The sequence below is a fragment of the Manacus candei genome, unplaced genomic scaffold, assembly GCF_025592945.1.
Source record: "Manacus candei isolate 608988 ecotype Guabito, Panama unplaced genomic scaffold, ASM2559294v1 h1tg000023l, whole genome shotgun sequence".
In the NCBI taxonomy this organism is placed as follows: domain Eukaryota; kingdom Metazoa; phylum Chordata; class Aves; order Passeriformes; family Pipridae; genus Manacus; species Manacus candei.
In genome coordinates, this window is record NW_026138071.1 from 25,330,602 (window position 1) to 25,356,479 (window position 25,878).

At 40.2% G+C, this 25,878-nt stretch overlaps 1 protein-coding gene across 4 annotated transcripts in view; it reads left to right on the forward strand.

Annotated features, from left to right (window-relative positions):
• The window catches only part of ERBB4 (erb-b2 receptor tyrosine kinase 4), a 603,712-nt gene that overhangs the window by 502,774 nt on the left and 75,060 nt on the right, over positions 1-25,878 (forward strand). For all 4 annotated transcript variants that reach the window (XM_051786747.1, XM_051786748.1, XM_051786745.1 and 1 more), the window contains exon 20: positions 2,803-2,988. In XM_051786747.1, the coding sequence (XP_051642707.1) occupies positions 2,803-2,988 (186 nt within the window). The remainder of the gene's footprint in view (positions 1-2,802; positions 2,989-25,878) is intronic.

Below are 25,878 nucleotides of genomic sequence, written 5' to 3' on the forward strand. Positions count from 1 at the left end.
GTTAGTGTCCAAACAGATTTTGAAATGGGAATTCATATTCCTTATTTGCTGAACAGATTTTTAAAATGCTACTAAGTCGTAATGTTTCTGTTGTTGTTTGTCTGTTTTGTCTAATTAGGCTCTAGCAGAACAATTGCAATCTCTTTTACTTTGTGTGTGTGCTGTGCTGGATAGACATAGCCCTGAGTTTAGTTCTCCTGTAGATGCAAGTTCCAGAAAAACACCAGTAGTTTTACTAATGAGAAAAACTATGTAAAGCCAAAATTCATGCGAAATTGGTATCTGTTAGTGGCTTAGATCTATAATGAAGGTTTCCTTGCTCTCTGTTGAGCAGTCTCCTTGCTCATTATTGAGCAGTCCATAATGTTTTATTAACAACATTTTTTTTTCTGGAACTGTTCTCCAAAAGTATGTGCTTTCCCGTAACATCAGAACAAGACAAATGGCACTGTTTGCTTTTTTTATTGTGCAGAAGTGTCTTTCCTTTGGACTCAGACAGACTTGGAAATGGTGAGTTGCTGGAGAGTAAGGGAGCACATGCTTCAAAGTCTTGTCTGGTTCCTTGGTAGGCAAACAGAATATCTTGTCTCTGTTCTAATCAGTCCTCATTATAAAGAAAAGTATTCCAGGTCTCCATTCTGGGGAAACTCTTACCTTTAGTCAGAGAGGGAGTAGGCAACAAGTACAATCTCCTTATGCATCTGCAGGAGAAAAATGAATGGGGTGAAAAGAAAAAAATGAGGCAGAGGAATTTTGTGCTCTGAAACTGGATACTGCACCTGTTGACAGGTATTTATTTTGGTGGCCTTTGGGGACATTTTCTAGTCACAGCAGAAAAAAGGCTAAAATTGTTTCAAGGAGACTCCATACTTAAGAGTTGAGTGAGTAGGAACTACAGTAATCTGAATGTGAACAAACCTACTTAAATTCAGATCCCTTTTCTAATTTCTTGTGTCGGAATCTTCCTCAAATCTGCTCCTCTGTCATTCCATCAAATAGCCCCCATTTATTCATTTATTTATTCTTCACATACATTTAGGAAGAAAAAGAAAGGAGTCGCTCCCCCCAATGGGGACCATCTGCTCTTTTCTTATTGGGAGGGAAAAAACCCTACAATTAGTGTCTTGTTCATCTTTTTGTTTTACCAAAAAAAGAAAGGGACAGAAAGAGAGAGAACTATTATGCAAATACTCTGCAATTTGGTTTCAAATAGTCTTTGTACTATGATGAGCAATTTCCTTTAATACAAACTCAGCCTACTTGCCAGAACTGGGGTTTTTTTGGTTGGGGTTTTTTTTTTTTCCCCCTTAATATAGGGAAGGGAAAAAAACCATCCAACTTTTATGAGTTGGGGGTATGCTATGTTCCTGTGTTCCTGAGATGACAGCTTCAGCTTTTTCTCATCCTTTTTTCTTTCTTTCTCTCTTTGGTACTATTTCAACTGTTATTCTGTAAGTTGTCAGAAAGATGTCATATACGGGTTTTTTGGGGGAAAAAAAAGGCAACAAAAACCAGAGAACCAAAATAGCTTTACAAAGCCACAATTTCATCTCCCTTTTCATTGTTCCATTGCCATGATGAAGCGGTCTTGAAATGGAGGAGTCAGCTTAGTGAATGAAAGAGAAGAGCTTTGTCCCTGCTGCATTTAAATGCCAGTTGCTTGTGATGGCAGCATTAGCTCTAAGAACAGTTATGGAGGTTTTTTATAGAGAACTTCTCTGCTACTTGTCAGTAGTATGAGCTTTAGGGTTGAATAGCATAGCCAAGATGAAATCCTTGTTTCTGGACAACCCAGCTTGGTAGCTGAAAACTTCTGCCTGGAAAAGACAAAGTCTAGAAGAAAGAAAGGAATATTATTTCCTGTTTACTCTGTGAAAAACTGAAATATGGAAAAAAACAAAATGACTCATCCAAGATGTGTTGAAAGAGGACTTTGGAGGAATCAGGGGCTGATCTTAGAGGCTCAGGTTTAGAAAGCTGCTGCTTCCTGTAGTGATTTACTTGTGGATCAGGATACAGGGAGGAGTGTTGCTGCACCTGGGCTACTACTGCATTGTCACAAGCTCTGGTTTAGGCTATTGCTGTGCAGCAGTCAATGAGATGGTAACATGGTCATATCCTAATGGCTTAATGAATCTGCTGACTTTCAGTGGGACTTAAGAGCATCAAGCACATTTGAAAAGCTCACACTAAACCTCCTGATCCTTAGACCTTTTCAGGTTGAACTTTGGGAAAGCATCAATCAACATATAAATGTTACATGCTTAAGTCTACAAACACTGAGCATAAATTCTCTGTTCCAGTAGGACGTTTTGGCACACGTTCCTCAAATACCTTGTGAAGTAAGGCATGACTGGCCATCTTGCTATACACGAGAGGCAGTAGTTTGCTTGCCTAATATGAAGCTGATGCTCCATGCATTGACCACAAGTATTTAGGAAGCAAAATTATGGGAAGTAAAATGAGCCCAAAGAGACCTTAAAGCAAAGTTTAGTGTATCACACTTACATCTTTTGTTTCTGTGGCTGTAATGGGACAGGGAATGTAGGGAAGTGCAGAATTTTAGATCTGAGCCATGACTGGATCTGTGCAGATAGTCTGATTCTGTTGTTTGGGGCTCACTACATCAAGTATACAGTACATCAGACTGGATGTTCCCCAGGTATACCTAGCACTGGGTAGACAGCACAGGAATTCATGGTGCTTAGAGGACACCGATCCCCTTTAGAGGTGCAATAGGAAATATCTTATGCATAGAGTCTTTAAGTTACTGGAGTAACTGGGTCACTTTTATTGTTACAGGAAGCTCTTATCATGGCCAGTATGGACCACCCACACCTGGTGAGACTCCTCGGCGTCTGCTTGAGCCCGACAATTCAACTGGTCACTCAGCTGATGCCTCATGGCTGCCTGTTGGATTATGTTCATGAACATAAGGATAATATTGGTTCCCAGCTCCTGCTGAACTGGTGTGTCCAAATAGCTAAGGTATGTAGTTCAAGCTGTTCTCTTTTTTTTTTTGTCATTTTCATAACTAACTTTTAAACAAGACTTCTATTTTTGTTGGTGTTGGTTTTTTTTCCAGGGCTGCTTCTGTTTTCAAGAAGGCTGGGTAGTTCTTGAAACACACTATTTTGACTGCTTACAGTATTAGATTACTTGTCAGTACATAAACCAAAGTGTTTTTCTTGACTGTTTTTCCAACTTAGTGTTAATGAGAGGGCATCTTTCCGTGTGGTGAGGGAAGAAGCCCCCCATATGACATCTGGGGCTGAACACGGGGTGATTTTTCAACCTCTTCTGTTGTTCACTATTCATACATACGGATTTAACCTTATGGTATTTTTCAACCTTTCTGAATCTGCATTGCCAGTTAAATTCTGATATGCCGTCAGTTGTCTGCCCCCACACTGCCAGGAAGATAAATATTCACTTCATGCCACTCCTTGGGGAACCACTATGGTTCTACTGTGTTTAAAACTATCACAACAGCTGAGGCTGGAGCTCATCTCTGCATAATGGGAAGTCTCAAGGGCTGGACCCCACTTTTGTTGCTGTGGTGTAATGTTCTCTGCCTTCCTGGGGCTGTTTAGGAGCGAGAGCGAAGCCTTTATCATCCAGATGCAGGCTAGATCATCCAGAATCAGATCAAACCTTCCTGAAGGTGCCAGTAGATGAAGCAACCATAATGCTGGGTAGAGGAGTTGGTCTGTAAAAGAGGTGGGGGGAATCCAAACCTCACAATCTGATGTTGCAGCATTTTGTTGGCATGTTAATGCCTTGTACTGTGGTGGTAAAGCAGTCAGAGTTGCCTGGAGTATTGGAACACACTGGTGGGGATTGTCTGTACCTGAAGATTTGTGAAAGTTTATTTAGAGTTGTTACCAGACCAAAGGAGGTGGGAGAGAAAATACATATTCCTGTTTGAGTCCTTCTTCTCAACACAACCTCCCTCCCATCTGTTCTCTACTCTTTCGATAGTGGCTGTTATTATGTATTACAAAACATTTACACAGTGGCATCCATGCAAAGGTAATCCACCTTTATTTTCATTTTGTGCATGTATATGGCCCTTGACTCCTTGGGTTAGTGGCTATACTTGCTTTGCTGTGGACCTTATGTGGGCAGCTGATTTAGTGAAGCAGATAGCCTAATCCATAATAGAGCTGACAGAGGTATGGGAGGATCTGTGGAAGGCAGGTCATGGCTTTCCCATGGTGATTCTTATCAAAGTGAAACAGGTTCTGAGGTGATTTCTATTGTAAATGGTTTCAGCTTAATGCAGGAATTTGATTTAGGTACACTTCTTGGAAAATCATTGTCTGATGGTTTTCTTGATCACCCTGCGATATGGGAGGAGGAGATTAAGTATTACAGATATTTAAGTTCTGAGGTGTTTGGGTAACCAAGCAGTGCAAAGAAGTGAGATCATACATGCAATATTAACTGATGAAGTATCAGGAAGAGAAAGGGGCTTTCTTTGCAATAAAAGGTGGCCTATTATTGATGGAGTGTAGTGAAGTTTAGTTGTTTAGTGAAATTTAATTCATCATCTTCTGCATCACAATAATCCTGGGTTAATTTTGTCTTGGCCTCAGTTTGCAGCATGAATCTCATCCACCTGGCTCCCCATAAAGAGGACAGCAGCAAGGAACTGTTTTCCTGAAGAAGTGCAGTACTTGGTCCATACAACTGATTCATTAACTCTGGGCTATCCAAGTTTGTCTGGAGTATTTTCTCCTCTGTGTTTAATAGGGGATGGCTTGTTCTGGTTAAGAAGCTCACCACAGGTAGTGCTTCCATGCCATGCCAGTATGGTGCAATCCTGTTGTGGAAGTAGACTCCAAAGCATAAAAATATACCTTAAAGTCTTATTTTCTTCTTGTTTTTGTAGTCCTTGTGCATTGAAAATCGTTGCTGTCAGGTTTCATCCATGCATAAAGATACACAGCCTCCTATATAACAATTAAGTGAAGTGAGTAAAGAGAGGGACATAAGAGTGTGCATACCATCTAATGTGTAAGAGTAATGCAAATTCTGCACAAAATTTTCTGCATTGCACTGTGCTTTCTAGTGGGATACTAGAATGAATACCTGTTCCCTTGCTATCTGATAGACTATAGTGTCGATAGGGGTTAGAAGACATACACAAGAAAATGTTTCACAGCTGGTAGGAAGAATAATATTTGAGATCCCCAGACAGGGAGACCCCTTATCACAAAAGGTGGAATAAAAGTAATACTTGTTTTCCATTGATCTGTCACATTTAACAATGACTAGGAATCAGTCTGCAGCCTGTAAACAGGAGAGATTCAGTTTGCCCAGAAATAGACTGGTCTCCAGAAGAATTAGTGCAGAAGGTGGCTGTTGCATCAAGCACAAGTTCCCATTCACTGCTGGAGAGATCTGTGTATTCCACAGTGCTCACGTTTCAGACTCTGCTATATGGCTTGAGAATGTCTTTCCACGTCTTGCTTTCCTAGCCTTTTGGAAATGATTGGTTGTGTCCTTCTGAAAGATACCAAAGACATGATTAGCAATGTAATAAGAGGCAAAAATGATTGAGTGACTCCCCAGTCCTATTCTCTGCTCCCTGAAGCAGCTTCTGGTATCTTTTGTTGCATAAATCTTTCTGCCTTCCCCATCCCTGCTTTAGTGGTGAGAATTTTCCCAAACAAGAAGAGGACTGAAGGAAATGCTTCAAATCTGAAGTTAAGGCTGATTTTTACAAATTGTTTAAAATCAAGTTGCTGCTGCAATACAGTTTCTCCTTAACTGTGCTTTTCTCCATCTGCCAGTGTACAGGAATTTATTTATTGAAGTCACTGCTTCAGAGTTCACTTGTTCTACCAGGCTGTTCATTTCCATATGTCTCTAATTCTGTACAACTGGATGCAGAAACTAGTTGGATGCTATCCCTGGTTGCCAACCGCTATATGGCTCTAGAGATCACTTCTGAAGGTTGCCAACAGGGCAGTTGTTAACTATTATCTACTGCCAATTGGAAAAAGCTTGGGTGCTTTTTCTCTTTTTGCTTATACAGATTGTCTTGAATTTATTGTCATGTTACACCATTGTAGGGTAATTGTGTTCTTCTTCCAGAAGCTTTAGTTTCTTATTTTGCAGATGAAAGATGTAAAAACAGAGTAGCGCCCAATCATTCTGCATAAAACATGGTTGTCAGACAGCAGCTGTGTCTGAGGAGGTTCTTCCCTTCTGCTTTGTAGATACACAAGGCACCTCCTTGTATCTCACTTCGATGTGAACTGTCTTGCTTAGGAACTGAAAGTTTAACCTTGTAGCTCTGAGATCGGCACAGCAATTTTATGTGGAGTTTGATGTCCAGTAAAGGAGTAAACTGTGCTCACATAGCAAGATACTTTGTAGAGTGGGAGCAAGAGTGACAACCTTGGTGACCTTAGGGTGTGGAAGGGTGGAAGGAATAACACTTAATGAACATCCTTAGTGTTGGCTGCTTGAGAAACAGATTGAGAATCAAATGCTGTAAGGATGGCACAACCCTAGAAGTGAATTCTCAGTAGCTGAATGTACGTTCTTCTCAGCCACTGTATGTCAGATACATGTAAATCACAAAGACTGAACAAACGAACAGAAAAAGGTGCTGTGTGCATTGATATTTCAATGTGTTTGATACAATTTCTCTCAGCAAGGGCTGCCCAAACACACCCACCCACAGGTGTGGGAGTGAGGAAATTCTTACGGAAATGTGTTCAAGAAGGGGAGAAACCCTGAGGTTTCAGTTAGGAAGAGCTGCTTGCACTCTGCCACTGGATGAGGTTAACTAAGGCACCTCTGTTTGAACCTGTGTCTGCTCTCTGTTACTCTAGTGGAAAATAAGCCTAAATTCTATGGAATTACTATTGTGGACCTTTGTACTGTGCCGAGTGCTCTCTGTCTCTTTCAAGGGCATCTAGAAATGCAGTTTTGCTTCTGCACTGTTACATACAACACTTGTAACTTCAACATAGACCTGGGCAGTCATATCTATTGTTTTACTGGGGGGGTATGTGGTTCTGTTACAATCATGGTTTCATTCACTGCTGTTGATTTGCAGTACATCTGTGCCGGTTTTGCTGAGCAGTGTTCAAGTGCAGAAGAACTTTTCCTGCCCCAAAGAAGTCAAGGCAGAGGTAGAGTCAGGAAGCAATCTTCCCAAAACAAAGCAGCTTGTCTATGAACATCTGGCCTGTGGAGGAGAGCTCAGCTCTCTTGAGTCTAAGCTAGTGCCCCACTCTGTTCTACCCTGTATCCCCCAGGGGCTGCCAGACCTGTTTTTTGTGTTCTGAACTATAATAAGTCTTTGACAACCCCTCAGAATACTAACGAGGTAAAGAAGAAGTAGGTTGATACATTGGAATGTCATGGAAGGAAAATCAAGTACTTAGGAGATTACTTTTTATACCTTTTCGTTATAAAAGAATTCTCAAATTACCTTAACTAAAGCCCTGCACAGCATCAGTTATCCGGGTATGCAGGAAAACAATGTCTGAAAACACTCTAGGAAAGAAAAAGAGAGAGGAACTTGGGGATTGAATTTTAATGAAGTGGATGCACATCTTTAAGTCTGCTGAGTATTATTCCAGCACACTTGGAGTCTTTGCTGTCTCTAAGGACTCCCTGCCAGAAGTACATATCTGCAGCTGGAAGCCTCCAGGAGCTATCAAGCCAAAGGCTCTTGCAAAGCCTCCTTGCTGCTTCTTTCTGCCACCCTGTTACATGTCCTGTTCAGCTTGTTCAGGTTCCAGGGCTCTGTGCCCTTCTGCAGTTCTCTTGGCAAAGCAGGGCTTGTCCACTGCCTGCTCCTGAAGCCTCTCTCCATGCTAGGCTTTTTGGAAAGGTGTATTTATTGCTGCCTAGGGCAGCGCTTCTCAACTGGATGTAAACTCACAGGCTATGTGAAATTCAAAAGATCAGTGTTGATTTATGCAACTGAGAAGCTGATCCAGAAGCTGGTACAGCACTTACCTCACATCCTAAATTCCATGAGTTTCAGCCTGCATTGCTCATGTCTGGAGTGAGGGAGGCTTTGAGCAGGGAGGCCTGGTGGCAAGTGAGGTTGTGCTGTGAGGTGAGGAGCCTTTCTTCTCCATAAAGACTCGATGGATTAGGAATGAGTCATTGTAGAGACAGGATTTGTTACACTGCTACAGATGGGATGGGAGAGAAGCTGTGTGCAATGAGAGGAATCCAGGGTAACTGGACAGGTTGGGAAGAGGTGGAGGACAGTGGCTGTGGTTCCAGGTTTTTCTTTTTCATTAAAGAAGCCTACCCTACAGCTCAGTGACTATTCCATCATGGAGTGAACAAAGGTGCTTAATGACAGTCATCTATCAGCTGTCCACATTTTAAGCTTCAAGATGTCTCTATTCCCAAAGCTCCTTGCCATGACAAGACTAATTGTATAATTATAATGCTATACCAACCCCTCCTGACGTGCTCACACTGGCAAGGACCAGGGCTAAGGGCTGTGATAATTATCCCTGCAAGCAAGTCCATTAGCATAAATGTAGTTTACTAATGGGGCTGCTCTATGAGGAAGTGCAGTGTACAGAAGAGTGGGATCTAAACCAAGGGCTGTGAAATTAAAGCCATATTGAAACAAGGCTTTAATTGTGTGGAGCAGCACAATCAAAATAGGTGGGGAAAGTATCATTTTTGTCTCTTGAATCCCTCTGCAATTTCCTTTTACTATTCATCATGATTATTTTTCCTACTCTACTGGAAAGCTTGAATATCCACAGATTGAAAGGAAGGACCCTTTTTCTGGTGTTGTTGGAGAGCTCTCACTGAAAAAAGTTATGTCATCAAGTCTCAGAGAGGACTTACCTCACCTTGCCCATGCCCAGGGATGTTTTTTTAGTACCCTACCAGGCATCTCCCTGGGTTACAAAGGTTCATAAAAGCTTGAGAAGCCATTGCAACAAAATTGAGGTGGATCTTGCAGAGTTCCTTATCCTAGCTTTTAATTTCTAAGTGGTGGAAGGGGACAGATTTCTTTCTTGCTGTGATGAACTGGACCGTCTTGGGTTTTGTGAAATGCTGAAGATGCTTCTTTTGATCCTCTCTGATGCTAAGAATTTTTTTTTCCATCTAAGGCAGGTCAGGAAGTAAATGCTAGGACTTTGGTCATTGTATCTGATCTGCCATGCTCAGATTGATGTGGGCATGTTGAATGCAGCCACTGCTAGTAGGCCGAGATGTAGCATTGGGGCCTGGAGGCTCTTCCCTTGAGCCTTAGTTGCAGTGGCTGGAAATAATACTACTAATAAATCAGGGAATTGGATCCTATTAAAAATAATTGCAGCACCTTTGCACTTTGCATGTTTCCTTGGCAGGCACAGTATTCCACGTTTTCCTGCACAGTTGTGTATGTACTGATAGAAAATTTAACACAGTCTCCTCCCCCTTTCTTCACCAGTCATTTCATCTGGAGCATTGCACTGGTTTAGCAACTTCTTTATCTTTTCTACCAAACTCAGTAGTCCACAGAAGTTTCATGTGAGAAGCATTAAAATGAAGGAATGCTCAGTAAAGTTCAACTTAAATGCTGAACAAGTTTTTTTCATTTCTCTTTTTCTCCTTTTATCTCAAACTTACTGTCCACTCACCAAATTACAGTCATTCTTTCTCTGCAATTTTGTCTTTCACTTTCTTTACTTCCATCTTTCCCCTGCTTTTGCAGTGCTCTGTGTCAACCTCTGTTTCCTGTTGCTCTTTCTCCTTCATTCTCATTCCCTGGCTACTTGTCTCCCTCTAGCTGGTACCTGCTCTGTGCTCTGGAGGAACACAGGAGCATCATCCCTGCCACCCATCTGAACTCTCATGTCAGCATGTCTCACTGAAGGGTTTGGAAAGGACCCCAGTTTCTTCATTTCTCTCATAATAATGCACTTGGTTTTGAGGTTTTAATACCAGCTAACTGATGACTGCATGAACCCCACGTGTCATTCTAGTTTGTGGGGGAGGGATGTTGGAGTCTGGAAGATTGTGTCAGAACCACAGGAACAAAAATGTAAGATTGGTTTATATAAAAATTACAGAGATACCTTACTCCTAGCTTTATGCTCTGACCTCTGATTCTCTAAGGCTATTTTACATGCTCTAATAACCTCAGTGTGATAGTATTTGAGTTATTTATGGTCTTCAGTGTGTGTGTTATATATATTTGGTCATTAGCTCTAGAGCTGGGTGGAATGACTCAACCTTTGAAGGTGACTACCTCTCTCCACTGACGATGTAAAGACAAGCGTAGGCTAACCTTGAAGCTCTCTGACAGCTTAATTTGCAGGGGGATAAATGTGAAGGGTGCAGGTGATGACAAGGACACAAAGGAAATCTGAATCAAAGCAGGTGCTGGAGGACTAAGCTAAGGTTGGAACTACTAACACAGGTGTGTTTGGATTTCATTTCTGCACAGTGAGACACGTGCTCTTAGTGAGCTGTGCCCTTGGTTCTGCCTGAGGTCCTGGGAGCAGGGATATTAATTGAGCTTGGCAGTGACTGGGAGGGGTTTGTAGTAGGTAGTAATTGTTTTTTTCTCCCATCTTAATCTGACTCCTTATCTAGGCTGCCTCTTCCCTTCTCCCAAAAAATCCAGTGTTCCCAAAAACACTTCTATGGTTCATGGCTGTTAGGAAGAAAAGCAGAATTTTCAGCCATTTACAAACCACGTCTGCGATAAATGAACAACTAATTGCAGAGCAACAATTTATTGTTTTGTTAAATTAAAGGTGCACTTAGGCCTGACATTTATAGGGTCTCTGATACTGGGGACCTGACAGCCACAGGCTACAGAAACACTGGATGTTTTGCCTCAGTGCACCAGCACTCTCATCAAACACAGTGAGCTGCACCAGGGGGACATGGGACACACACAACACTAGATTTTTCCTAGCACTGCCCAACAAGACTGGCTTGGGAACACATTATTGAAAACCACTTCTAAATTGAATTCAAGATATTATAGGAGCACCTACTAGGGTCTGTCAGGATTTCCATTATGAGCACATATTTTTGAGGTTTATAACTCGACCATAAAATTCTGCAGGACTGTGACTTAGCATAAAATGTATCAGCCCAAAGCGTTTTTTTAAATTATTATTCCAGAAATATACGTATTTGGGTATTTTTAAGTTGCTGAAGTTCAGAAACAAAAGCTGGATTTCTTTCTCTATATACCCATAAATTAAAATGCATTTTCCCCTGGTGAGTACCTTTCTTTCAACATTGTTTTTTATAAGATAAATTATCCTGCTTGGATAACTACAAAAAACTAAGGGCCAAGGCACTGATGTTACAAGTTAGGATGCCCTACATTTTTGAAAAATACCACAGTATGCACATGCCCCACAAAAACCTATTTATAAACCCACATCAGAGTCTTCAGGAAACTCTGCAAGGCCGTTTGCAAAAGCTTCTGGGACTCTAAAGAATGTTCCCATATTTGAATAGAGCTTAGCTTTCACAACTAGCTAGATCTCCCAGTGGTACATGGAAGAACTGAGCTAATGAAAGGGAAGGGAGATGCTCAGCAGAAGCTGTTCCAGATGAGGGGTGTGGTCTATAAGCATGATATCAAACCTAGCAAATGTCTCTTAACAGAAGAGCTACTGACTGTGTCCCAAATCCAGATCTATCTTTGGAAAAACCCAGCACTGTCCACTTTTCATGTATAATTGCTTCTCTGTCCAAGTGGGAGCCAGGGGTAGCAGTGGAGTGAATCCTGTTGTCTCCCTGTCCTGGTATGACAGGAGCCTGTGCTGTATCAGGAGCCCATGAAACAAAGTACAAAATCAGTAGTCACTTGATATCCTTTTAAAAAAACCTTTCTGAGGTATATCTCAGGCCATAAATGAGACCTGAAGATAACACCTTACATCCTAGTGCTTTGCTGATGCATTCCTTTCACCCCAAAGCCAAGTTTAACAGAAATACCAGAACAGCAGAGGTGACAGAAAATGCCCTGAAACTGTGTTTCCCTGGGACACAGCAGTGAATACACCCACGGCAGTGAGAAGCAGCCACTTACACAGCTCCTCCATGAACTGAGGCTAACAGGGCAGCGTGTCAGGAGCAATGCACTTCCTGCAGGTGATCTCTGGGGTGCTCCTGTGCAATGCAGAAGGCCAAGGTAAGTCTGCTTAATATACCGTGAGAGGGGAGGGGGCAGTTCCAAGCTGCCGCTGGCACTGTTTCAGGAGCCGTGCCAGACCTCAAGCCTGCAGGGTCATCTGGCAGTCAGGTGTCATCAGTCAGCATTCTCCCCCTTTCCTGCATCCCATCTGTTTCTGTCTGGTCTGTTTGCACAAATTAGCTCTCAGTGTGCAGCAATTCTCACTGTAGTTGTGTTTTCTTTCTTTGTTCTGCGACCTCAGGCTTTCTTAAACTTTGCCCTTGTCTGTGGGACAGATTAAAATCCTGGCTGCTTCTATTTTTATTTACTAACTGTCCATGTCAGCAGAAGGGATCATATTCCACGCTCCTGCAACACATTAATATTTTCTGATTAGAGAGGAAATCAGATTGGGTTACGTATCCCAGGAAAAATACCAAGCATTAAAAGAATGCATTGCCCTGAGCTGAAACAGTTCTGAACAGTTCTGAATTTTCCAAATAAATAATTTTTTCAAGACCTCAGAAAAGTCTTTCTAAAAAATTAATTTACCTTTCTAAAAAATTAATTTTAAAACAAACTGTTTTCGAACAAAAAAATACAACTGTCTTCCATGAATGTTCTTGTTCTGCTTTTTCAAAATGGTATTTTGTCAGGTTGTTTCACACATATAACCCAAGTCAGTTTTAGAGACAGCAACTTTATTTTTCCGTAAACACTGGTTTGACCAATATTTTCTAGAAATCTGTGTATATAACTAAAATGCTACACTGTAGCAGAATTTGGGTTTGTGTTTAGGCTCAACTTGCATTGCTTGCATCATGAAATCCTTTACATAGGGACTTGCGTGCAGCAGTCTCCCATATCATGGATGTTGCATTTCAAGCAGCTTAACTTGGAATAATCTCATCCTGTGCTTTGTGTTATGATTGTTACACTCCCCTATCATACTTGAGCACTCTCAAAATATTAGTGTCTTCCCACCCAGCAGTCCTGCTAAGCAGGGCAATATCATTGTCCTAGTGGATGAGGAACTGCAGAGTCAAAAGGCCAGGTGATGTGTCAGGGCTCTGAGGCTGGAGCAGATGACTTTGTTTTCCAAAATACAGGGTTATTTCCTAACCTTTGAACACTCTTTTCTTTCCACGAAGCACAAATGCTATTTATGTGCACAAGGAAAATAGAGGATTTGGTGTTTCTGAATTGGAAATTGACTCTTTCTGCAGTTATTTTGTTTTGTTTGGGTTTTCTCCTTCACATTTTTGGACTTAAATACAAACTGAGTCATCTCATATAAAGACAGAAATAAGACTAAAACACACCAACCAGGTGATGTAGAAAGATATGTCATCATTGCCAGATGAAGGTCTGGCTTTACCTGCTATAGGTAACAGTGAAAAACATCCACTTGTACCCAAAAAATGAAGTTCAATTGTAAAAGCTCTAGTGGTTTTGGGGTATGCAAGGTTCATCATAGTAGTGATTAAATGTTTGTGTGCATTTAGTCCAGCTAAATGAAGTTTTGTATGCTGAGTGTTAGCTATAAATTTATCATGGTTAAATACCCAAGAGGAAAACAAGTATGTGAGGTAAAGGACAGCAGTGGCATGAGGATGAATGAGTCTTAACTGGCTATGAATAAATTTAGAGCAGAGATTAGAAGAAGGTTATTTGGCACTTTAAGTGGTAAGGTTCTCAAACCTAGTAGAAATAACAGGGGCAAAATAATTAATGACTTTTAAGATGGAACTTGATAAGTTTATCAGGCAAATTTGGGCTGAATGACACACAAATTCAAGGACTAGAATTTGATGACAGGGTTGCTTTCAGTTCCTTGTTTTGAAGCTGAGTAGTAACAGAAAAAGAATGAACAATGAAAGGATGTGTTCCCACGATTTTCTGCCCAGGTCTGAAAATTGGAGCTTCAAGAGACGGAGATCGAGTTGTGTCTTGCACTTTGAATTGTTTCTTGTTTTTCTGTTTCTTACTTGCTCACCTTAATCATTCTTAATTCAAATTAAATCAGATTCTCATTCCATTAGCTGAACTGAATAATGCATCACTCTGAGTTTTCATTGAAATCAGCCAGCCTATTCATGCAGTGATGCTGCTGCTCTTGTGAGTAAACAGATCAGAATCAATCCCATAGTTCAGCCTGCTTCACCCTAAGAAAGAAAATGAAGCTTTCATTTCATCTGTCTTTTTTTATCCCTTGCCTCTGCCTGGGGCTTGCTATCAGTAATTCATAGTATGTGTACAGTGGGTGGAAAAAACACTTAATGGAATTATTTAATGAAGACTTTATTACATTTAAACATAAGTGCTGTAGTTTGTGTTGGAACCTTAAGATTCACAACATTTCTTCTGCAAAACTGGCAGTTCAGTGGTTCTGCTTTTGGCTACATTTAAAAAAATACTTCATTATGGTTCAGAGCTTACACACACCTGGACAATATTTTATTGAAGAGGGAATTTATTCCATGTTTTTCCAGACTTTTCTTATCTATCTTGCCTTCTAACTCTCTATGTTTCTGATGAGATATTCAGACCTACACATCTTTTTGGACTACCAATATTCACAGAATAATGTCTCATCTTGTCTGTCACTGTTGTTTCATCCCTCCCATTAGTTATGAATTCTTTTCTACTCTGCTTCGTACAAGTACAGCTTGTTACCTCCTCCTCTGTAATCTTTCCAATTTTGCTCCTCCTTGACTTTTTTTCACATATACTGTTCTGTCTTTTTAAGACTAAAATCCTAATAATGGTGTTATGCTCTGTACAGCTCTGTGTATCTCAAAGTTGAAGACTAATTCTTCCTGCATCTCATTTTTAAACCATGAATGCCAGAAAGGAAATTTAATCACAGAGACAGTAGAAAAACTGTGTTTGGCAGCTCTATAATGGTACAGTGTTATGGGATTTTTTAGCTTTGCCTCCCGAACCAAGGTAAGCATAATTTGTGGCATTTTATTTTGTTCACAGAAAATTGTGAAGGCTTTTGTAATCATCACTGTGATAAACAAAACAAAATAACCCACTTCTCTTAATCGAGTCCTGTCCATCTTTGACACAGTCATGGACATTTCCAAGGTGCCATGGTCCCTTGGCCCCAACTGACAGGTTTCTTAGCAGGAACCCCAGGACCTACTTTGTTGGGCTAAGGCTGTGAACTGCTCCTCTGTGACTGAAAAGACTGGCTTTGGTTTAGACTGTACTTCCTCAGGGTCTGTGGAGAAGCTAAGTGATGGTCAGCCGGGGATTTCATGAAAAACACTTATTTTAGGGATAAATCCCAGAGTACGGTAATAAAGTGATCCCTAAAGCAAGCAGGCTTTTGCCCCTTTCTCTGTACAGTCCTACCCAACACCCATTTTCTGTCTTCTCTGTTTCTTACATAGGAGTTAGAAAGAATCATGTCTAAGATTTGGGGCATTTTTAAGTAACTCGCAGCTTTACCCAATTCAGCTGAGGATTTGTGGCTTTGTCAAAATCTCAAGGGTGGTTTGCATATTGTTTGACCTTTGGAGTGGGTTTCAGCTTGGCTGCTGCATGAATGGGATTAAAGAACTGATGAAAAACATATGAAGAAGCCTCTTTTGCCTGATGGAGCTGACCACTGATCAGAATTTTAACATTTGAGTAGTGAACAAAATCATACTTTCCAAAAGAAGCTGCAGAAATGCACTTGGCATATTTCATTTAGAAATTAACTCGATCAAGTTCATTTTAAATACATTCATCTCATAATTTTTACTTTATTTCCTGGAAGGTATAGTGTGGAATGTCAAGTGGATCGTATGATAGCATACCTGTTATATACATACCAGAATATAATATATAATTATATTTTATTTATTATAATAATAAAATATCACTTAAAAGCTTTTGAAGATACTCTTTATCAGTGCCTGTTTCATTGCAACCCAGGCAAGGAGATGCTTTTAACAAAGAAATAAGCTGTGTCACTTTTATTTCGTGGTAGCTGCTTTTAATCCTTGTTAATATTATAAAATTTTATACAAAGGAAACCGATACTACCGCTATATATTTTATTATGATATGGTCTCACATTATGCTTACAGGATGTGTCATAACAATATAAAATAATGCACAGTTACTTGATGTAAGGGAGAGAAATTAAAAAAAAAAAAGTTAAAATCCCTTAACCATACGAAGGATTAATATCAGGATTTTATCACTGATGCAGCATCTGCCAGAATAGTTGTAATTACATTAAAAGCTGCTTGGAGAAACAAACCAACCTGCATTTGCATTTTGAGGGAGGCTGAGGCATGCTGTGCAGCCTGATGCTGTGCAGGGCTGGCTCATCCCAGTTTCTGGAAGGCCAGAAATCCTGCACTCGTGTCTGTGCAGGCTGTGCAGCATGACCAAAGCTGCAGCACATCCAGGATGTGCCAAACTAATGTTGTGGTTGGTCTGAGCATGCAAAGATTGTGCACTAGTTCATGTGAGACACATTGGATTTACCATATATGTCTCCAGAGCACACTTGCTAGTATTTTTGTCCTGGAAATCCTGGTGGACACATGGGAGTCCAAGTGCTTTAGAATGCTTGGGGCACTCCAGGAGCTATTTTGATGTCACTTGTCTTCATATCCTCTTATAATTCTTATAACCTGTGGACATGTCAGCCTCTGGGGTTTTTGTGTGGTGCATTCCTTTACCTTCTTTTTTTAAGTTCATGTACATGCACATTTCTGTATTGGCAGCAAAGTGTTAGGCCTCTTGGTGTTTTGCCCAGCAAAGAAAGAAACTATACCTGTCATTCTTGAATTTCTTCTCTTGGTAAGGAGCAATGTCGTGTTACTTGCTATGATGAATATATCTAAGCTGGAAATCCACAAAATGGGAAGCAGAAAAGCAGGAACATTGCAGAGAATTCTGCAATGTATGCCAAGTATGTGTCTCCTGCTTGTGCAGTGTAGGAATTATGCTAAAGCATCATGCATAGTGGCTTGCAACTGAAGAGTAAACCATGTGAAGTGGCTGGCACTTGCACTGAAGGTAACCTCATATGATTTGTCACTTCACAGTCGGTTTGTGTGCAGAACTGGTCAGGAGCTGTGTTCTGCTCTCTCACCGTTTTTGTGAATGATGGCCTTTCACTCCATCCAGGCTGCATGCAGTGAGGAGAGGCACATCTTTGAATCTTGAATGTTTGCCCCAGAACAAATTAAGGTGAAGAAAAGATCACTTACATTTTAAAGCAGTAGATGGCAAAATGCCCTTGATTCTTTAACACAAACCTACTCTGTGCAGTTCCTAATGTGCCTTCTTAGTGGCACCCAGTGTTAGTTTAGAAGGCAGTGACTCAAATGAGAGTCTCTGTTTTTATGGTAAAAGACAAGATGTGGGGATAGAAAGGGCTGGATTTTGTTCCTGGCTGTTTCATAGGATTGTTTTGTTTCATTTTTTTTTACATGAGGCTTTGACAAATCAGTTGAACTCTTCTCAGTGAAAATGCAGCCCTTAATGAAATAAAGCATTTGGAAGTCCTCTAAAGAAAGACACTGTACACATGCCAAGTGTTACTGCTCAGCTGCTTCTGAGAGAGTTTCCTAAGATTATGTATGCCAGACCTGTCAGAGCTTTGTTTATTTACATTAATCTGAAGACAAGTGCAATAGATTCCAGTTTTCAGATGCATCATTCTCCTTGGTGGTTACCTGAAAGTATGTGCATTGGCAAACCTTGATAAATTCAGCTGACATACAGTAAACAGCTGTATGTTACAGCTTTCTTTGCCTGCACAACAGTGTGGTTGTGTGAGGTGCTTTTTAGGTAAACTTTTTAGATGAGGGTTGTTTATGTTAACGAGTTTTGCTGTGCATTCTCAGGCCCACACAAGGTTTTAGCAAGTGTCAGAGCTGGCAGGTGGTAAGTCTGAGATGTGATAATACCTGTCTAAATAAATGTGGAATATGCATAAAAGTCAGGATGAAATCTTTGTGTTGAATATGCCACGTATCTGGTTTTCTCAAATTACGTGGACATACTTCTATTTCCATCTAAACCATTTTTAAAAGTCTCATTTTCTCTCTATTTGTACAAGGAAGAACATAGCTTGGCAAAGTCAAAAGTGTTTGAGCCAGTTAAAATATTCACAAATACTGTGAGTTAGAATGATTAGGAACACAGATATGTGTCTATGGACTTGCACCATCTAATTTAAATCTTTGACTTTCCAGATTCAGTTGACACAGACATCACATCATTTATGGCCCATTGTTAGTTTATGAAGCCAAAACTTATCAGAAATGGATAGCAGAGACTCATAAGCAGTCTGCTTTTTATAATTGATAATCTAATCTTTCACTGCCCTGAAGAGAGACAGCTAATGGGTGTTTTGAGCTCAGCAGCAAATTGAAGATTGTTAGGAACAGCAGGTATTTTAACTTCAGCAAATCTGTAACACAGTTTTTGTAACTCTTTTAATAGTCATTACGTTCAATAACAGAAAAAAACATCTCCACAGGTGTCTTCTGTACAGTTTCTAAAGCAGAATCCCTAGTTTATTGCCAAGTTCTTCTTGTGATTCTTTAGGAAGAAAGTAAAAAAAAAAAAAAAGGCAAAAACCTAGAGTAAAGCCAGCCCTTCGTTTTGAACATCAGCAATTCTCTAGAAGAGCCACATTTTCTCTATGCTGTATAATGAGTCAGGTAATCCTACCTCAAGGGTGCTGATGTACTTGGGTACCATATGGAGCTGGATGGCACTTCATTGTAGTTAGCAGTCAGAGGAAAACTTCATCTGAACATTTATGTATCCAAAGCTTTTTCCATTCCTGGAAGCAGATTTTCCTGGCCAGCTAAAATATTTTGAAGGTGTGTGGGCTCAAGCACGGTGATTTAATAGCAGGACTGGAACATAAGAGCCCAGGTAAATGTTATTTAATTGAATCGGTCTCTGTATACTGATGTCTGTCTACAGAGCACATTGCTTTTTTCATCCATCACCCTACTGATGCTCATTTACCTTGGCATTCAGAAAGCCTTCTTCTCAGATAACATCACAATTAAAGAACGAGTTCTGAAGTTGAACTGGCCTTAGTGAGAACTGGTAAAAGGCAGGTAAAATCATTTCATTTGTTAGGCCAGCGTGCCATTTACAAGGAAAGCTATAGATGGCTTTCCAAAGCCGACATGTCTCATTAGATTCAGTTTGGTTCAGATTTCAATCTCTTGGCTTGTATTGTCATAGAAGCTGGAACTGAAATTACAGCCCACATAATACCCCCCACAGGAACTAATTTATGTTTTCTGCAGTAACTGGCTGTATTAATATTGTCCAAGTGTGTCATTATTGACTGTTGGCATGTGCAGGTGGTGCTAGTGAGTGAGTGACACTTCTCTGACACCGTTGTTGGAGTGTCAACAGAACTTTAGTGCCTAAATAGCTTTAGACTTTTGTAAAAACCTCAGCCTGGAGTAACAGAAAATATGGTGTTCTGATCTTAAATGTTACCCTGTTGTCTTGGTGCACCCAGTTGTTTCAGAGCTCAGTTTTATTTCAAGCAGACTTTGGTAAGAATAATGTGACTGCAAGTGGCATTGTTGTTTTTCAGAGAAATAGTTCTTAAATTCTTAGATACAGGCCCACTGTGTATTCAGCCATCTACTGAAGATCTGCTTGGTGGAGACTGAGCAGAGCACACAACATTCTCAGTGGTGTAGCCTTGTCTTTCTTCATGGAGACAGGCAGGACTGAACACAGCTGTGTGCCATCACCAGCCTTCCCTGTGCGTAAGGAAGGCCAACCAGAGGCTGGTTTATGGTTTTACTGTAAGTAAAAGTGATAGTAACAACTGGTCACCTCACAGATCCAGTGAAAGGCCTTCTCGTAGCTGGAGAGAGATGTGTGATCTCTTTGTATCTTCAGGGATGGTTTCATTTATAGATCTTTTACTCAAGGCCTATGGAGAAATTAATTGTATAGAAAACACAATGTTTCCATATTACTAGTTTGTTTTAAAAATACTTGGAGTAGAATCAGGACTGGTGATAGTCTTGCTTTGAGAACAAGGTTGGAAAAGTGATCTCCAGAGATCCCTTCTAACTAACATTTCTGTGTCTGTTCACAGCTTTTCACAGAGAAAATGTGGGTTGTCAGTTGTCTAATTGCCATATTCTAAGCCCAAGTACTGTCCAGTAACATAATAAGATTATGTATAGGTTTTTTCTAAGTGTTAGGCCCTTGTAGATTCTGACTTGTGGTAGACATTACCCCTTAGTTCTGTTAAAAATACAGTGTTCTAATCAGCCATTTGAGGTGAGGTGAAGACAGGCAAGAAAGTGCAGTTCCAGACTGAGCAATTCTGACTGCTTAGTAAAGGGCAAGGAGATAGTTCTGTGAGGAGCACCATTATAAATACACATTATCCTAGCTATGAAGTAAAGTGTAAAAAGTGTTTCTGTACTTTCATGCTTTACACTGAACTGCTAATATTTCTTCATTTTGTCTGACAGCAGCAATGTGCGGAGCACAAGTCTCAAAATGAAAATTAAGAAAAGAGCGAGTGAGGAACGCTGACAAATCTAGGGGCTGGATATGCACATTTTCAAAGGAAAAGTGATTTCCCTGGTGAAGTTTGAATTCCAAGAACCAGGTCATAATACATTTACTCGTGCACGTGCAGCGTGTCATAACCTGGCTCTTGGTGGTTTTGCCCTAATGTCAAATAGGGGTGCAACTTCTAGAATCCTTTAGCAATTTTGCCATTGTCCAGCTTTTGCAGAACGCAGCGTCAGCTCTCAAGCAAGATGCTCTCAAGCAAAATGTTTCCCCTCTCCTTCAGGTGCCCCCTCCATTTACTGTACAACCTCTCAAGCACTAAGGGAACGTATGTTCTCTGTGCTTTCTGGGCCGTGGTTACAGACCCCTCCTACACTGTGTACAAAAGGCAGCACAGCATTGGAAAGGGAAGATAAAGAGCACTCCAGCGATGCAAAGAGCCAGTTAAGTACAGGTCATAAGCCCTTCCAGATGTACTTGAACAGATAATGGCTGTAAACAGATTTTTCTGAATTCTCCTAACTAGTAACTAATGGGATCTCTGAGGTAGGAAAGTCAGTCGATTGCAGCGTTCTGAGCATTAGTAAATTCTCTGCTGTCTCAATTGTCTGTGGCCTATTCTTGATGAAAAACACATATGCACATTTATTTCAGCTTTGGAAAGAAGAGTGCACGATTCCTTCCCATGTATCTTCCTGCCCTTCTCCCAGAGTTAATTAAAAACTGCATTTCCACAAGTACTCAGGAAGTCAGAAAAGCATTTCCCAGCTTCCAGAGGTTCATATGCTGCTGGTTAGTGACCCCAGCTGAATGATGGCACTTTGGAAGGAACTAAAGTAGTTATATGTTTAGGCACTGAGACAATTTTGAATCGTAGTCAAGATTAGGAGGGAGCCTACTGAGTAGAACTGAGCATAATATTCAAAGTGTACAACCAATTAGATTGATTAGGGCATTTTTTGCCCAGCTTTGTGAATTAAGAAAAATAAGAAAATTTTGTCCACCTGTCATGTTTTCATTGATACTGTGATGCTCCACCTCCACATGCAGAGAAACCCTGCAGCTCCCCTTTGCTCCAGGAAGCTCACTTGGGGGGGTGTGTTCGGAATGCATGGTCCTGGGGCTGCACATGTGGGAAGGGAAAATGGAAAATTTGCTGAAATTTTCATCCAGTGCTGGGCAGAGCACAAACGCCAGTTGGTAGAAGTTTTACATTTTGTCGATGAAGGCTGTTACACTGCTAATATTTCAGAAGCAGTGGTTGCTTCTGGTTTTCCTAGACTTCTTAGGTAGCTAAGAATCTATAGCAAATATCATACCTTAGATCATCCTCTTCCATCTGCTTTGTCAATCAGTCCAGCAATGACTGCTGCAGACAAGTCCACAAAATAGCCATTTCCCAGTTAATCTTACCCCACCCTTATAAACATATCTGAGGGAAGACTCTGTCCTGTCATATGCATTTATTTTTTGAGTTTTAATTTACTTTCTGTTGGTATTCAGGTCACCAAAACACTGTTATGTTTCTTGTTCTATTTTCCTTCATATAAAAATAAATGTCAGGATGATCATTTGAGTAATCTTTTTTTTCCCTGAAAGGGTAGGTACCTTCCTTTCTCTAGTCTCTTGTGCATCTTCTTTCTGTTTAATGTAACCTTTCATAGATTAAAAAGGCAATGATGTTAATAGAATTGCATAATTGTCAAGAGATAATGTTCTCCCAGTGAAATATCGCTATTGAGGCATAGCTAAAGCATTTAGAGCAAACAAGCATGCAGAAACAAAACAAAGATGTTTATTTTCAAAGCGACACATCTTTGCCATCATTGGCATCTAAATCCTCAGATGTGTCATTCAGCCTTTGCAGGACTTGGTCCCCACATTCCCAGTGCAGCACTTGTACTGGGAATACGTAGGTCTGATGACTTACATCGAGTGCAGAAAGACTTTATCCATGGTTATGACCAAAGAGAAACAGAAATTTAAGATTTCAGATGCAAATCCAACCTTTCCTGGAGATCCAGGAATGTTTAGGGGCTTGGTTCTAGTTGCTACCTTTTATCTTAATTCCATATCAGTTCATCTTGTGCCAATGCAATTACACAGGAGAAAAAAAAGAAAAGATAAAATGACAGCAACTGGGCTCACACCTTATCACTAAAAAAAAAATCCTTCCTAAAAAGTTAGATTTCAGAGTTACTGGGAGCAGATACCAGTCACTGCCAACTTAATTTTTGAATGGTAAGGACGAAGTGGTAGTGGATGATGAAAGTGAATTGTACAGTATATATGAAAATATTTTGCTAATGGGTATTGGTAGTGACAGTGGAAAGGGCTGTGTAGAACTGAGCAGAGGACTAACAGCATGGAGCAGTGTAGTCTACAAGGAGAGGAAGCATAAGAAGAAAAAGACTGCAGATTTGTGGAAAGCCAAGGAACAGCATGTTCTTCTCAGAAATACAAAAAATAGGTAAGTACTGTCTTTCAAAATGCTTTTGAAAGTAATCCTAGATTTCTCCTTTCTGGATCAAAGTATGGTAAGTTATCTAGCTGACAGACAATGAAAGTTATGTCCACTAGGAAAGCAGCAATTTAAAGTAGAGATGTTTATGTTTTATATAAAGATATATTTAATATTGCAGAAATACTCATTTCAGAATCCACAAAAATCTCAGAAAAAGTGCTTTGGTTTCCTGTTGGCAGTCTCAAGAGTCAAACCCTAAAATGAACCAGGAAGTGGTTAATGGGCTTGTTACCTTGTGTCTTCTGTGGTCACGTTTGAGACGCAGTACCCCAATTACATTGAGAATTTGAGTTGGAAATACGTGGCCATTACCAGTTAGCAGTGCCCCCTTCTCTGGAAAAGTAATGCAGTGATACTGTAACCCGAGTTATTAAACTGAGATGCCTTCAGGAAAGAGTTTTTGAATTGGATTTTGATTTAAAATAGTCTAACAGAAGAAACTTTTTTAAAGTAATAGATCCTTTATTCAGCTGTGTGCGTGCTATAAGTGTCTGTATAATCAGCTTTCTGTTGGGGGTCAGATCTGAGCTCTCGTGAGAACAGTAGGGTGAGTGTTTGATCCGGTCAGCGTTCACTGAACTTTCATACTATTATTCCATACTTTTGCTGTCAGGAAGCAAGTGCTTATGTTGCAACAGCAAGCTGTGTTAATGCTCCCACTAGAGGAACTTGGCTCTGTTTTCCAGTGGAAACTCAGCATCCAGAAGTACTTGGAGTCATTTGAAAGGATTCTGTAGGAATAGCATTGTGGTATTTAAAGTGGTTGGCAAATCTTGTACTCATATCTCTAGAGGTAGAGAAGAGGGAATTTGGTGATGTACTTCAGCAGCATCATCCAGAAGCTGCAAGTGCCGAAAGGCAGGAGTCTGGGGTGGGCTTTGGGGGTGTCTGAAATCTGTCCAGTGGTACAAGGCAGTTGCTAACACATTAGTGCTGTCTTAAGAGTCTGGCATGTTTCAGTAAATAAAATCTGTCTCAAATGCACTTTCAAAGTGCACTAGAGAAGGGTGGTTGTGCATACAATAGAACAGATGATGCTAAGTGCAAGAGTTGTCCCCCCAGCTTATATTAGGAGGATTTTAAATTTCAGACAAAGACTAACAATAATATGAGGTTGCATGAAGGTTAATGTTGTTTAGGCAGATGGTGAATTGCAGATTCAACCTGTTGTCACAATAATGAATGTGTTTGAAAAGATGTTCGTGTGACAAATGGGAGAAAAATGAAACAGAATGTGCACATGCATGCACACACAAATTTAGCATTGCTGGCTACCACTCATATATGCACAGGTATACAAATTTTTTTAAGGATTCTGTATTGACTCATTGCCACAAACCAATATGAAAAGCAGGACTACAGATTCAAAAGAATGCACTGTTAATACTAATCTGACATAATTTTGCCTGACAGCAATGACAGAAGCATTTGATCTGAGTCAGGCAAAATTTTATGGCCCTATTAGAGGTAATTTCCACCTTTCCTCCTCCACCACGGCCATTTTTTACCCTTCTCTCTTTTTCCGTTTTACAGCTTCATAGCAAAGAAGCCTAAAAAAAAAAAAAAATAAGTGTTTTACTGGGGCCTAAAGGGTTCAGCCAAGTGTTTCTCCAGTGCTTTGAAAGTCTGTGGTCCTTTCTCCTTGGGAGCCATCTCAGAGCATGGAGTTGCTTTTCAGATGAGAATGAAGTTGTATCTTCTCCTTCAGTCAGATATTTAGTTAAAATAGTACAGACTCAAAGCTTTACTATTTATTGTAGATCCCTTTGAAAATAGCTGAGCAAATTCCCTCTAGTTGCAAATCCATTGGAGTTAAAGCATATATGGGGATTTGTTTAAGCTAAATAAAAGTAGTATGGGAGGTTAGCCATAGCAATGTTAAATCCTTTTGTGTATTATGAAGAGCACTGTTTTTGGAAACGATTCATGATCAGACATTCTTGTTAACTATTCATCCAAATTATATGAGCTGGTTTCCAACACCTGGTTCACAAGAATAATATAAATGGGCAGGAAGGGGCGTAGCCCACTGTTTCAGAATTGATATTGTACATGAAGTCAAAAGGAGATTTAGGATCCTTGTAGCTTTTTCAGGCTGTATCAGTTACATATGTCCCTGTCATGCCTGTATTTTTCTGCAACTTTCTCTCAAAATAAAAGATTTAGGGAGATCATTACTGAATGTCTAGGACTTATGTAGAAAATGCCCTCTGTATTCACACAAGCCCACCAATCCCCAGCTGAAGAAAAATGTCATTTACTCTGGAAAGAGGCAAAGAAAAACTATAGAGGAAGTCAAAACTTTTCTACAGCCTTTGCAGGGATTGCAACTCTGTCTGGCAAGGTTATGTGTCTACTGCAGAGGTAATCTCCATTTGGATTTTTAACAGATTTTAATCTTTTTTTAGTATTCTTGCAATAGTTCAGTGTCAAAATTAAAAATACTTAGCCCTTCTTCCAAAAGCCATTAAAAAGCCTTGTTTTTTTCACCCCTTCTTTCTGCCCATGAGGAGTTGTCATTTTCCACCACTTCCATTTTCTCCAAACTGTGTATTCAGCTCTTTTTAAATATTCATTTTTCCATTATATTTTTAACCTGACTGTGATCATCTTTTGCCTAATTACTTACCTGATTGGTTTCAGCTGTATCCTGAGGGGGAATGCCAGACTAGAACCAGCAGTGTCA